Genomic DNA, 12563 nt, shown 5'->3' with positions numbered 1-12563 from the left:
TGCATTACAGACTGTCATGTGAATTTAGGTCATACGTACATCACTATCTCAATTTGAATCGATTTTCTAGTGTGTTTGACTGATTGAATTTATTGTTCTCGCTTGTCCCTCAATTTTCTTTTGATTCTTATTCAGCAGTGGCAATGCATTCCCAGAAAGTGTAACTTACAGACATCTAAAATGGGTCACGTGGTGTGTGGGTGGTGTGTCATTCAGCACTTTGAAGTTTTTTTTAGTTTTAAATAGATTAATGAAGGTCAGCTATACAGTGTTTATTCCGGTAAAGGTCATTTGAATCGAGCCCAGATGTGGGGCATCCTTTCCTACCTTGCAGGTACCCGTGTCCTTTCTTACTTACTACCCCTGTAATGTATTTTATTACACATGTCTCTATAAAAATCGCCGGTCCACAGGTTTCGCTGTTGACAGGTGTATAGTTCAACACTAAATTTTGTTTGGCTAAAGGCAAATCTTCAAAAACACAGTATGAGAAATTATTTCTGTTGTCAGGTAATAAATAACTTATTGAAAGACTTGTCGAATTTTGCGAGCGCAACTTTTTATCGTTTCAAAATACATATTCTTTTTGTTTACCCTTTGTGGAAACATGGCTTTTTAGCCCGTTTTCAACGTACAAGTGTACTCCTTTATGGAAAAATATGACACTGGTACTGTAGTGAACCCCGCCTAAAATACCAATTTCCAGTTAACATAAAACGGACAAAATGAGCAAATGTAACTTACGCTCGCGATATCCTGACATATGCAGTGTGTATCGAGGTACGGACATGCGTTTCCCAGTTTTCCGCAGATTGAATTACACCACCAGTCCATCCCTGGTAACAATTTCCAGGAGTCGGCTGCCATACACATGTATTCCGCCTCGTCTTCCGGTTGAGTGGTTGGCGCCTGTGTTGTTGTAGTGGTCATACGATCTAAATAAAAAAAAAAACCTCGATGTAAAACTGTATGCATTGAGAAAGCTTCGCAGGTGGGTTGACGTATAGATGGATGGAACAGATATACGTTAAAAACCGGGAGAGACTAGCCTATTGACTGTGTTAGATTTATATATTTGTCTGTGTTAAAAGTCAGAAAATATTGTTTAAATGATTTTAAGTTCTGAGTACAATAGTATCCAATATATTACGGAAATATATGAAAGAAGTGCATGTTTGGAACGAGAGACCAAAACTTAAATACATGATTGGTAACCCATGCCGATTTCTATTAATGGTTCCAATGGTTCCAAAAGAACAGAGATCAGAGATCAGGAACCACTACAATATATAATAATATGTTACCAGAATTGGTTAAATTGTGTTAAAATGAAAGAAACCTACGTTACGTGTAATTTTGACCACACTATTTAAATCAAAAGAAAACCTTTAAAGTTAAAAACTGTCTTCAGCGCACATATGCAGGGTGATATAATAGAAAGAAGAAAACCGTCAGTGAAATGGTATCCACACCCCTTAACTAAAACCACGATCATTATGCAGGCTTCGCGACCAAGGTTTTATTCCTAACTGATGTTGCTGAGTAGAAATTTTTTTCTAGTTTTGTAACAGCTACCTTAACGTTGACCCTTGTGACCAGAACGCATACCCTAGTCCCAAAGAAAACTGCATATATACTCAGCTTGCTCACAATATCCCTATGCCATTTTCAAAGAGAAAAACCGAATATAGCAAACATATAACTGAGTACTAAGGTCATAACAAGTGTGTTCCCGAAGCAACTTCACTAATACTTGCAGGAATCAAGTAACGTTAACATTACACATTACAGCAGTCCTAACTATGTCTTGAATATGGCCGGACAGGAAGAAAAAAATAAACTTTAAGGACTACAATAATGCAATGCCTGAACAACTGGCAGGTACTGTTATACACATTATACGAGTATCCTTCTACAGCTGTTCTTATCGGAGAAAATTAAAGTACTGACTTTCGACATCAGAAAAAAATCACACTGAAACATACACAGTGTTCAGGATGGGACTAGTGCCTGAAATATTACCCCAAAAAGACGAAAAATGGAATAAAACATTATATAATTGTATTACTATATCTATATATTCAAACCACGTCAGGCGGACGGACGGGCAGACAGACGGACATCGCTAAAGCTATAGCCCTCCGTCTTCGGCAGTGGTAAAAAGGCCAAAAATCGTTGTGGTTACCTATTTTCACAACCAGTTCAACACAGGTGGCTCCACGGCGATGCTCCACACAAAACTGAAGAGTGTAAACTGCACTTTGTTCTTCAGACAGGTCGGAGTTGACAATTATTTTCTTACTCGTCTCTGCAGTTGTAAAAGGAATACTAGGGCACATCATGATTACTATTTCGAGGCAAAAACACACTCGTAAAATGAATAGTTTTTTTCAGGTGGGAAACGCAGTGCAGATAGTATTGTGAGAAAGTTTTAACAACTTAAATTTGTAATATAGTCAAACTTTTACTATTAAGATATTTGATATTTAAAATGACTAATTTATCTTCGTAAAATATGTAGAGCAGTTGTGAAAATTCACTAATCAAAGGATGTGAACATTTGAATGAGAGACGTTTTATACAAACCATTGTACCCAAACAGGGGTTCCCCAGTGTTAACTGAAACAGGTCCTTCAACACTGTATGTCACTTTCTCTGAATCTGCGATAATTATATCGCCTATGGTCAGTAACGTGTCACCGACTTTAGCACCGGTATCTAGGACAAGTAGGTTGCCTGGGTCTACTTCTATAATGGAGAAAGACAGGGGATTGTACAGCTGAGACCTAATAATGCTAATGGCCTGAAATGTGTCACAAGCGATCAATTTCTTACAGTAGAAATTTGAGATGTAATGGTCCAAACAAAAGTACGTCATTTCAAATGAATAACATGGATACACTAAACCGGTTTTTTTTTTAACTTGCAACAACAGCAATGTTCCCTCGAAACGTTTATGCATGCTTTTAATTGTTTTACAAAAGAATGCAAAGAAGATTTATCAACAACTTGCTAAGCCACTATGGACGTACATCTATTGTTGTAAATATAAAATTCATACCTATGATTGGGGCTGGCGCTTCCGTGACGTTCAGGATAAAACTTTGCTGAACAGCACCGTTGTAGATATAACCGGAAGCTCGGCATTCAACGGCGAGGACATAGTTGACCTTGTTGTCAAGACAACCAGGGTACCTACTACAGTCACGACATGTCTGGTTACATGCTTTCCGGTAGATCTCGATTCCTGTCACAAGATATGCACCAAAAAGACATGTGTACTTCTTAATAATGATTTATGTTTGGACTGAAACAGAATCTTTTATATAAGAAATGTTTCTTATCAAATATCACACAATTTTCATTTCTATTTTCAAGAAAGATGTAATACCAAACATATTGCCAAGTTTCATTGTGAAATTTCGAGATTTTAGAGAAATATAGACATTTAACAGAAGCCACCCCCTACCAATTTACTGGGCTAAATTTTGGCCCTATGGTCCTTTTATTGTATATTTTGGTAAAAGTTTCACTCGTTTGCATTATTTTTCACTTGGATTCTGAAATATCATTCATTCCGTCATGAATAAGACCCAGAAGGATGCATTTGTGCATTTTCTGACATTCTGGAGACAAAATATCGGCTTTTTAATCCCAGAAATCGCTGCTGAATGGGCACATCTACTCCAAATATGGTCAAAATTCAAAATTTTTCAAATTTCACTATTATTTTGCATTGGAAACACCCTTTTATACCATATACAACCGATCTATGACTATTACGACTAATTGCGATGTGTTTCGAGAAAGTCTTATTTCAGCTCTTATAGGTTAAAGGTCAGTAATTCAAAGCCTTCTTTGTTTCATATAAAAAACGACAACTTCAGGTCGTCTTTACGTATCTTTAGAGAACATCACTTTTTCCTATACCTATTTTTCATGGAAGTTCTATCACAAATTATCGAAAAAAAAATGAAAAGAAAATAGGGGGTTATGTAGTTCCTAGTGAAATGCCAGTCAGTTGTGGGATAAGGTCAGTAATTCGGTCGAAAAATGTGCATCCGTGGTGTATCGAAAGAAGTCCATAATAAATAATCCTAATTTTTCCATTTTTTGCGCAAATTCGTGTGAACGAGTGCTTTAATCACCATTTTTCACTACTAGAATACATTCTGCATGAAATGAGACGTTTTTCATGTTCATACATCCCACATGGCAATTTTGCAGATCGAAACCCGGGAAATAGGTGTTTATTGCGCGGACGAGAGCAAATATGCGCCATTTTTAGGGTAGCAGACCACAACTGACTGGCATTTCACTAGGAACTACATAACCTCCTATTTTCTTTTCATTTTTTCGTTAATTTGTGATAGAACTTTCATGAAAAATAGGTGTAGGAAAAAGTGATGTTCTCTAAAGAAACGTAAAGACGATCTGAAGTTGTCGTTTTTTATATGAAACAAAGAAGGATTTGAATTACTGACCTTTAACCTTGTGGTCTGCTACCCTAAAAATGGCGCATATTTGCGCTCGTCCGCGCAATAAACACCTACTTCCGGTCTCGATCTGCAAAACTTGCCATGTGGGATGTATGAACATGAAAACCATCTCATTCCATGCAGAATGTATTCTAGTAGTGAAAAATGGTGATTAAAGCACTCGTTCTACACGAATTTGCGCAAAAAATGGGAAAATTAGGATCTATTTATTATGGACTTCTTTCGATACACCACGGAAGCACATTTTCGACCGAATTACTGACCTTATTCCTTTAGTCACGGCTTTAGATAAAATTCAAACTTATACTAAAACTGCATGTTCATTAAACTCTGGTCTGACAAATTCCAAAGATTAATGGGAGACTTTTGAGTTGAGAGAAAATGAAAAACATATACATCAAGATTCATATATTTTATACATGTATAAAATGTTTTATGTTCTTGCTTTTTATTCTGTTCTGTATATACATGTTTCAGCTATTCCTTGTGGACCAGCGAAGGGGTTTATGTTAATGTTATCATAAATAAGAGCCAATAAGAATCTATCCTTTATGTCACATGGTTATATGAATCAATCCCTAGCTGAGTATAGTCAGTCCTTGTTTAGTTGCCGAAACTGTTATCTGTGGTTTAATTTCGTTAAAATAAAGTGCCTTTAAGTTTTAAGTATGGTTTTCTGCAGAGAATTTAATGGTGATGATGTTTTCTGTTTAGGATATAAGACGAAAACGATCCAATATGTAAAATACTGGACTGTCCGAAGCGCGTCAGCGCTGAGGACCGTCCAGTATTTTACATATTAGATCGTTTGAGGCTTATATCTTACTTAAAACATTGTTTTTATGACTTAACAAATAAGAAATTATGTACGAACCATCGACGTAAAATATTCTTAAATTAAATTCGCTTTCTTATTCACTTAACCGCATTTGATAACAATTGCTATATGATTATGAAATACCTCGTATATCCTCATGACAAATTTTAGCACGTTTTTCTCATAATGCACGATTGCGTTTTTCTCGTGTTTCTCTTTTTTCTCGCTTTCGTAATACAGGACTTTAGTTAGCTCTGGATTCTCTTGATACTTTTAATTGTGTTAACATACACGGAATAAACAGTAGTACACGAAAGGCGGCGGTGGTGAAAAGAAATTTTGTGACATTTTGGAAACAAAAACTGGATTTATTTTAATTTATGGCAAGAGTAAAGTGCTTCTTTTCTTTTTGTGTAAGCGTGTACAAGGAAACTTTCTAGGTGTTAAAATTTATAAGGGTATGGCGGATGAGGATAATATTTCACTGAAAGCGAAGATGGAATCGGACAGCTGGAGAACATGTGCACTGTATGAGAAATTGGGTGATTTGTTTACATGCCTGGCAATATACTGTTGTTGTGATTTATAAGTTCAGTGACAGTTTTTGTTGGGTTGTACATAATTTGTCCCAAAATCTTCAAATATAGTGCAAGAAGACTTACAGAACACACACTTTTGATATATTATCGGATACAGCTAATGGTAAGTCAAAACCCTTTTAAACTTGTGATATTATTTTCGTACCTGTTAATTGGTTAATATACGGCGCAAAGCGGTAAGACGGAAGCTGAAAACTAAGGAAAACTTGCTTTCGATATGAATCTTATTTGTGCACCCAAAACCACTCCTATTTAACAGTGTTTAAGTTATTATCACAACAGATGACGGTGCCTAAGGCACCCAAAATGAAAATATATTTAAGTCCCAACTGGATTACTGAAAAAAATATTTGAGCCGTGCCATGAGAAAAAACAAAGTAGTGTGTTTGCGACCAGCATGGATCCAGACGAGACTGCGCATCTGCGCAGTCTGGTCAGGATCCATGCTGGTCGCTTTCAAAGCCTATTGGAATTAGATAAATTGTTAGAGAACAGCACGCGAATGCGCAGAGAATGCGCGGATACGCAGGCTGGTCTGGATCCATCCTGGTCGCAAAGCCACTATATTGGTTTTCATATGGCACGGCTCATTTGATATCATTCACCTTGAATTTATTAGATATTTTATCACTTAAATCTCAGTCTTTCATTCGAAAATATAAAACGAAATTGTATATACAATAAAATTTTTTAAAGATAACGAGTCAAAACTAAGGTTCATGTAAGTACATATGTCCCTTATTTGCATTTTCTTCTAATAGGCAGTCTCACAGACTGAACAAATGTGAGCAAATGCTTCACACTGGCTGCGGACACACACAAAAAAATGAAGGCAATCTATCATTTTATACGTGTTGTGCTGTAAACGTTTTTATTTTGAAAGGAACACTCTTTTTTTGTATTTTTTTTTTCAACACGAATAACGCCAAGGTTTTCAACGGAAAATTTAGGGTATTGGAAAAAAATGTTTTTTTCAGGATCCAGAATAGTCACTAAAATTAATAAGCATTATGCTCAAATAAACATGAACGGTGAATTCCTATGGTTAATGCTAAAAATTACTGTCAATACGCCTTTGCTGGCGTTTAAATGAACATTTAAAAACGTGTAGTATTGTTTTCATGCTCCTCGAAGGGCGAGCATAGTTGTCACTTAGTCCGCTCGTCGGTCCGTCCGTCTATCTGGAATATAACTTGAAAATTATTTATGGCATTTTATTGAAATTTCACATAATTATAGAGGTCATGTTAAGATAAAGAGCATTGTCAAAGAACCATAAATCTACCTTACCTAGCTTTTGAATTATCTCCCTTTACTACACAAAAGAAGGCTTATTACTGACATTTCATTGAGACTTCATTTTTATACAAATAAGGCTTGTTTGGAGCTTTACTTTCATAAAGTATTAACGGCATTTCATTGACACTTGACAAATATGATAGAGGCCATTGATGGGAATTGCAGTTTCAAAGAACCTTAACTCTACCTTACCTGGTTTTTGGAGTATCTCCCTCAAGCACATGCATTGGGGAGCATAATTCGGTTTTACCAATTCCTTGTTGCAACTAAAGTACTATTAAAAGGGTAGTTAAACGTGAAAAAGCACTACAAAATTATTATGGTTGTTTTGTACTGTATTTAGCCTTTAAAGTTTCTAAGTTAATGCAACCGTTTTGTTACATGTAGAGAACTTGAGTTTGTATGACTAGAAGGCCCTCCCTCGTCTCGAAATCTAGGAATTTACCACAGTGCAGCCTCAAAGAAATATCATGCTTGGTCTTATAAAACAGCTTTTTAGCAGAAAGGAAAAAATTCTTGCACATTTTTTTAAAACTGGAAACGTAAACAATATTGACGAAATTGTTGCTCCAGCAAGTTGTCGTTTAGGAAGTAAAACTACGTCGACGCATGCAAAAAAATGTATAAAGTTATTTTTAAACTTTTGCGATTTTGTCCATATTTATTAGGCATATATACATACAACTTAGTTTTTTATATTAATTTCCATTTCATTATTAGTTTTTTTTTGTTAAAATATTAGACTGCTTTCATTTGGTTTCACTGTCTTTATATGGATTTGATAATTGCTAAATATTGGACTTCACGAGTACATTGATTCTGTATATTAATCGTTTTTCTCGTGCAGTCCAATATTAAACTGAACAGTCCAATATTAAAATATTGGACTCCACGTGGGAAATATTGTACTGCGTTCCATTGAAAGCAGTCCAATATTAAAAATATAGTACTGCGAGTACAAAGGATTGACGTCATGACAGTGTTTTAATAACTGTTAAATATAATTTACGCTTCTTTTTAAGCCGCGACCACCGGGACTTTGATAATTTTCTTTGTGTATGCTAATCTGGTCAGAAGGGTGTTTATCAGGGAGAGCGAAATCTGGGTCAATCGACAACTTCCCAGCGGCTGTTTATAGTGAGCACGTGTTGGGCGATGATTCAAAATGGCGGACCGTACGATAAAAATTCAATTGTTGGGTCATTCCTTTTTTAGAGGATTTTGATATAAATCTGTACGAGGATTTTCCTCCAAATTTAAAATTACGTGCGATTCCTTAGTACAGTACACCGGTTTCGGAGAGGGACACGTACCTACTGTAGCAGTGTTTATATAATGTATATAATCTGGAACAACTGATACGTATTAGATCTTCCTGATATAATGTATATAATTAGTCTATGATATCGATTGTCCGATTAGCTTTGTTGGTAGAGCATTTGACGTGCAAGCAGAAGGTCTCAGGTTCGAATCCTGGCCTTGGAATCCTAGAGCTAGGGTGAAGCAATGGCTGGGTTGGTCAAGAAGAATCCATGTGAGGTTTTCTGAAAAAAGGATGGAGGAGCAGTGTGTATATAATTAGTCTATGATATCGATTGTCCGATTAGCTCAGTTGATGGAGCATCTGAATTGCAAGCAGAAGGTCGCAGGTTCGAATCCTGTATCGGACTGCACATTTTCCGCTCCTATTACAATGCATTGAAACAAAATTTGGACTGCAAGATTTCAAGCCGGATTTGGTCGTTCTCCTCATCGGCACCAAATTCGGTTAGTTCTGCAATTATGGATTTAGTGGACACTGTTGTTTATTGAGCAGGTATTAATGGATCGCGATGATTTTATTTAAACGGTATTTGGTAAAATCAAAAGACAGGTAAAGCAGGTGTGTTATCCGATGTGGTAATTAGTATATTGTAGTATTCTTAAATCTAAATACGATGTGTTATTCCATAACAGATTTGTCGTCTAGTGGATAGTGTGTCGGACTTCTATTTTTTTATGTTTGTATGGCGTAGGTTCGAGCCCTTCTTTTTTAAATGATTTTTACCTATTCTACTTTTGCAGGTCTTTTTATATCGTCTTTATAGATATGTTACTGATATGTTTTAAGCGTAACATTTTATTAACCTTCATCATGTTTTTAACGATCGCAACTTTGGTTTCATTTTCCTTGCAAGAGTTTTCTTTATTCATTTTTGCAATGTTAACAGACACTGATAGACTCAATGTCTATTCTAATATGAGATCCTTTGAAAAATGTCAATAAGTACTCGGTATAAGTGCACGAGAAAATCATGATACAAATCATGATACAAATAGTTTTACCTGCATTCCTTCCCCAGGTTAAAACATGCTGGAAAATAAAAAAAAGTAGCTCGTTCTGTATTCGAACCAGCACCGTAAGCTTACAAATCATACGTGTTAACCACTAGACCACGTCGCTACTTACATCGGTTTTGCGATATAAGATATTTGTCATATAATGTGTCCACCTGATTCCCTATTTCATTGTAATGGGTTGATACGGTATTAGTAAATAAAGGCCACCGTTAAGTATAAAAGACGCAACTTGACCCCGATGGTTGACCTTTGTATTATAATACATAATAAGGCACAACCTATTATTGAAAAGGAGTGTACGTAAAACACGAGCTGCACGAGAAATAGGAAATATAAATTTGTGTAAATATAAATTAGTGTATCGGAAAGTTTTAACTGATCAAATGTAAGTATATATATATACTTTGATACTGCACTGTATACAAACTAATTCCATACACGGGTGTCCTAAGCACCCTTGATTTCTACAATGAAATAATCGATATGAATAATCAGCCTAAGGTCAACCATTGCGGTCAAGTTGCGACTACTATACGGTCAGTCATCGTGTTCCAAATATTATACAGAATGGTGAACAGACAACATAGTCATCATGTTTTGGACATTCCTTGGTTTAATGATAGAGTTTACGAAACAAAATTAATGCTCTTCTGGCACCAAAGATGAAGGATTGTCCACCAGCGAGTGCGTTACTCAAAATAAAATGATGAAATGTAACGATTAGGAAACACTTTACACATTGACATTTTCATGGAAACAAAATAGCAATAAATAAACGTGTTAACCAGAAGATAAACATAAAATAATTGTACACGCACCATTGCGAACTGCTGCTATTCCATTCGTACTCTGAACTGTACAATGCGTGCATGGAACCGTTTTGGAGCAAGTGCATGTTGCACGTTTTTCTCGTTCTTTTTCGTCGGTTTCTCTACGCCTTCGCGCACAGGGACATGACTCTTGGACGAAACACTGGCCATCAACTGTCCACAACAGTCGTTCTTGATCATCGTTCTCGTTGAATGTTAGAGCTGCTGGTGTTGGCAAACTTGAAGCATTAACGCCAGATGCATCTGAACGAGGTAAGAGAAAGAGCGCGTTCTTTAGTTATCTATTGTAATTTCATGACCGTCTGGTTGTTGCTGTTGCGAAAATACTACCTTTCGTTTGTCCGTTTCCAAAAGGTCAAATCGATCTTAGAGTTCAAATCCATACTTCATTTAAAAGTGAAAAAAATGGAAGTTTAAGCACATAATATAACACGAATGAAGAGGAAGAGTGCTATTATGTAATAATCTGACGGCATGACCCATTCAGGTTGCGTACAGTTTTCTGCATTGAACGATGAGTAAACTATTGATTATAAATAGACTCCCATAATCAATTTTGATCATAAACAGATTGAATACTTTCAAAATTTTCTCAAGGTCGTCATTTTGCCGTTTAATTTACGAAGGGCTGCTAAGCATGTCGCATTTGTTTTTGTAATTGTCACCACCTGATTTGCCCGATTGCTGCGTGGAGGCTGGGCGTTCAGCGTTAAAGTAGGGAAAATGATTGTTGTTCTTTAGTATCTTTGTGGCGTATCATTAGGAATGGGGTCACAAGAGTGATTTGATACAAGATTTTGTTTCTCTGTCGACCTCACATACATTTCTATACAATTATCAAATCTTACCGCACTGATAATCCCTGCAAACTCTGTTACCGGGGCATGCCGAGGACGACTGTGCATCACTATACGGACACACTGAAAGTAAAATACATATCAACAACAACGCGTGTCTTTATTGATCCTGCCAAATTTTATACTTCCATGGCATCCGTTGTCATTTTAATACATGTACTGCTAATGTTCAAGGTAGTTCATTTTACCTTGATATTATGTTAAATCTTTGGGGCTATTTGAATAACTTTCGATTTTGCTACCTTGGAAGAATATTTGTACGAATCGCTGGGTCAAAATCCACGGTCGTTCTTTTGGCGGGGTTTAGTATCTCGTCTTCGACTTTGAGTCTAGCGGCAATCCTCTAACTCTCCACATTTAAGTGGACTATGTATATAAGCTTTCTGGATGGTAGTAGAAACTACCTTCATGTGGGCTATATTACCTGCTCTTATAAAAGGGGATCCGTAATGACAATCGGCAATTTCCGTGTGATTACGTGTTCTCGTTAGGCAATTCGGCATTATTCGGGTTTTAAAGAATAACTGTGTTGTACATTTTATGTGTATGTTGTTTCAAAAATAAATATTGTTTAAACTAAAGAATAACTGACAGTGATATTTTATTCGGATGATGCGTTATTTACCTTAAAAGGCCATCATGTTTTTTTTCCACCTACATACAAACGGACAGCTTCAATTTCACTTGAATTAATTAAAAATACCTTACCTCCTACACATCCTGTGGCAACGCTTCCGTAGCTTCCGGCACAACACAGCTGACGAGTTCTAGTCTCAAGTCTTAGGAAGAAAAATAACATTTAATTAAAATGTATATCTTGTTATAAATTTACTTTTGAAAATAACAAGGAATAAAATGTTTACTCTGATAATTCAATCATAGTGAGTCCTGGAGTCTCAGTATTGTGTTAAGGAAGTTGTTTAATGTAAGCACAAACCCTGCATACACAAAACTAGCATGGTTTTCCATCGATAATGTATGTGTGACTGAATGAAAAAGACGTATTATTTCACCATGGCTCAAGCTTCGTAAACAAATTATGCTACACAAATTACCCAGTCATTTAGCCCCATTTTATTATTTAAATTTACAAACAAATAAAACTATTACAAATATGTACTTCCTGATGTTTCCTCGAACTAAATGTTTGTTAAATTGACTGTTTGATTGTTTGACTGAGTTTTCAACATTATTTCAACTACAAAACGGTGGTCAGTTAACCATACCAGTTTTATGGGTTCTGCATCAGAAAAAGAAACAAAAAACTATGAAGCCACTGTGGTCGAATAGTTAAGGTCACTGATTTCAAACCACCCCCTTAC

The 12563-nt window shown here is 36.1% G+C and overlaps 1 protein-coding gene across 2 annotated transcripts in view; it reads right to left on the bottom strand.

Moving 5' to 3' along the window:
• The window catches only part of LOC123551415 (uncharacterized), a 46581-nt gene that overhangs the window by 10858 nt on the left and 23160 nt on the right, over nucleotides 1-12563 (bottom strand). For both annotated transcript variants that reach the window (XM_045340344.2, XM_045340345.2), the window contains 7 exons: nucleotides 11950-12020; nucleotides 11233-11304; nucleotides 10373-10627; nucleotides 3062-3247; nucleotides 2587-2748; nucleotides 2186-2308; nucleotides 745-935 (listed from right to left, as the gene is read on the bottom strand). In XM_045340344.2, coding sequence (XP_045196279.2) covers nucleotides 745-935; nucleotides 2186-2308; nucleotides 2587-2748; nucleotides 3062-3247; nucleotides 10373-10627; nucleotides 11233-11304; nucleotides 11950-12020 — 1060 coding nt within the window. The remainder of the gene's footprint in view (nucleotides 1-744; nucleotides 936-2185; nucleotides 2309-2586; nucleotides 2749-3061; nucleotides 3248-10372; nucleotides 10628-11232; nucleotides 11305-11949; nucleotides 12021-12563) is intronic.

Source organism: Mercenaria mercenaria, chromosome 4 (genome assembly GCF_021730395.1).
Source record: "Mercenaria mercenaria strain notata chromosome 4, MADL_Memer_1, whole genome shotgun sequence".
NCBI classification, from domain to species: domain Eukaryota; kingdom Metazoa; phylum Mollusca; class Bivalvia; order Venerida; family Veneridae; genus Mercenaria; species Mercenaria mercenaria.
The sequence above is the reverse complement of the archived record's forward strand: the minus strand, read 5'-3'. Positions and strand labels throughout refer to the sequence as shown.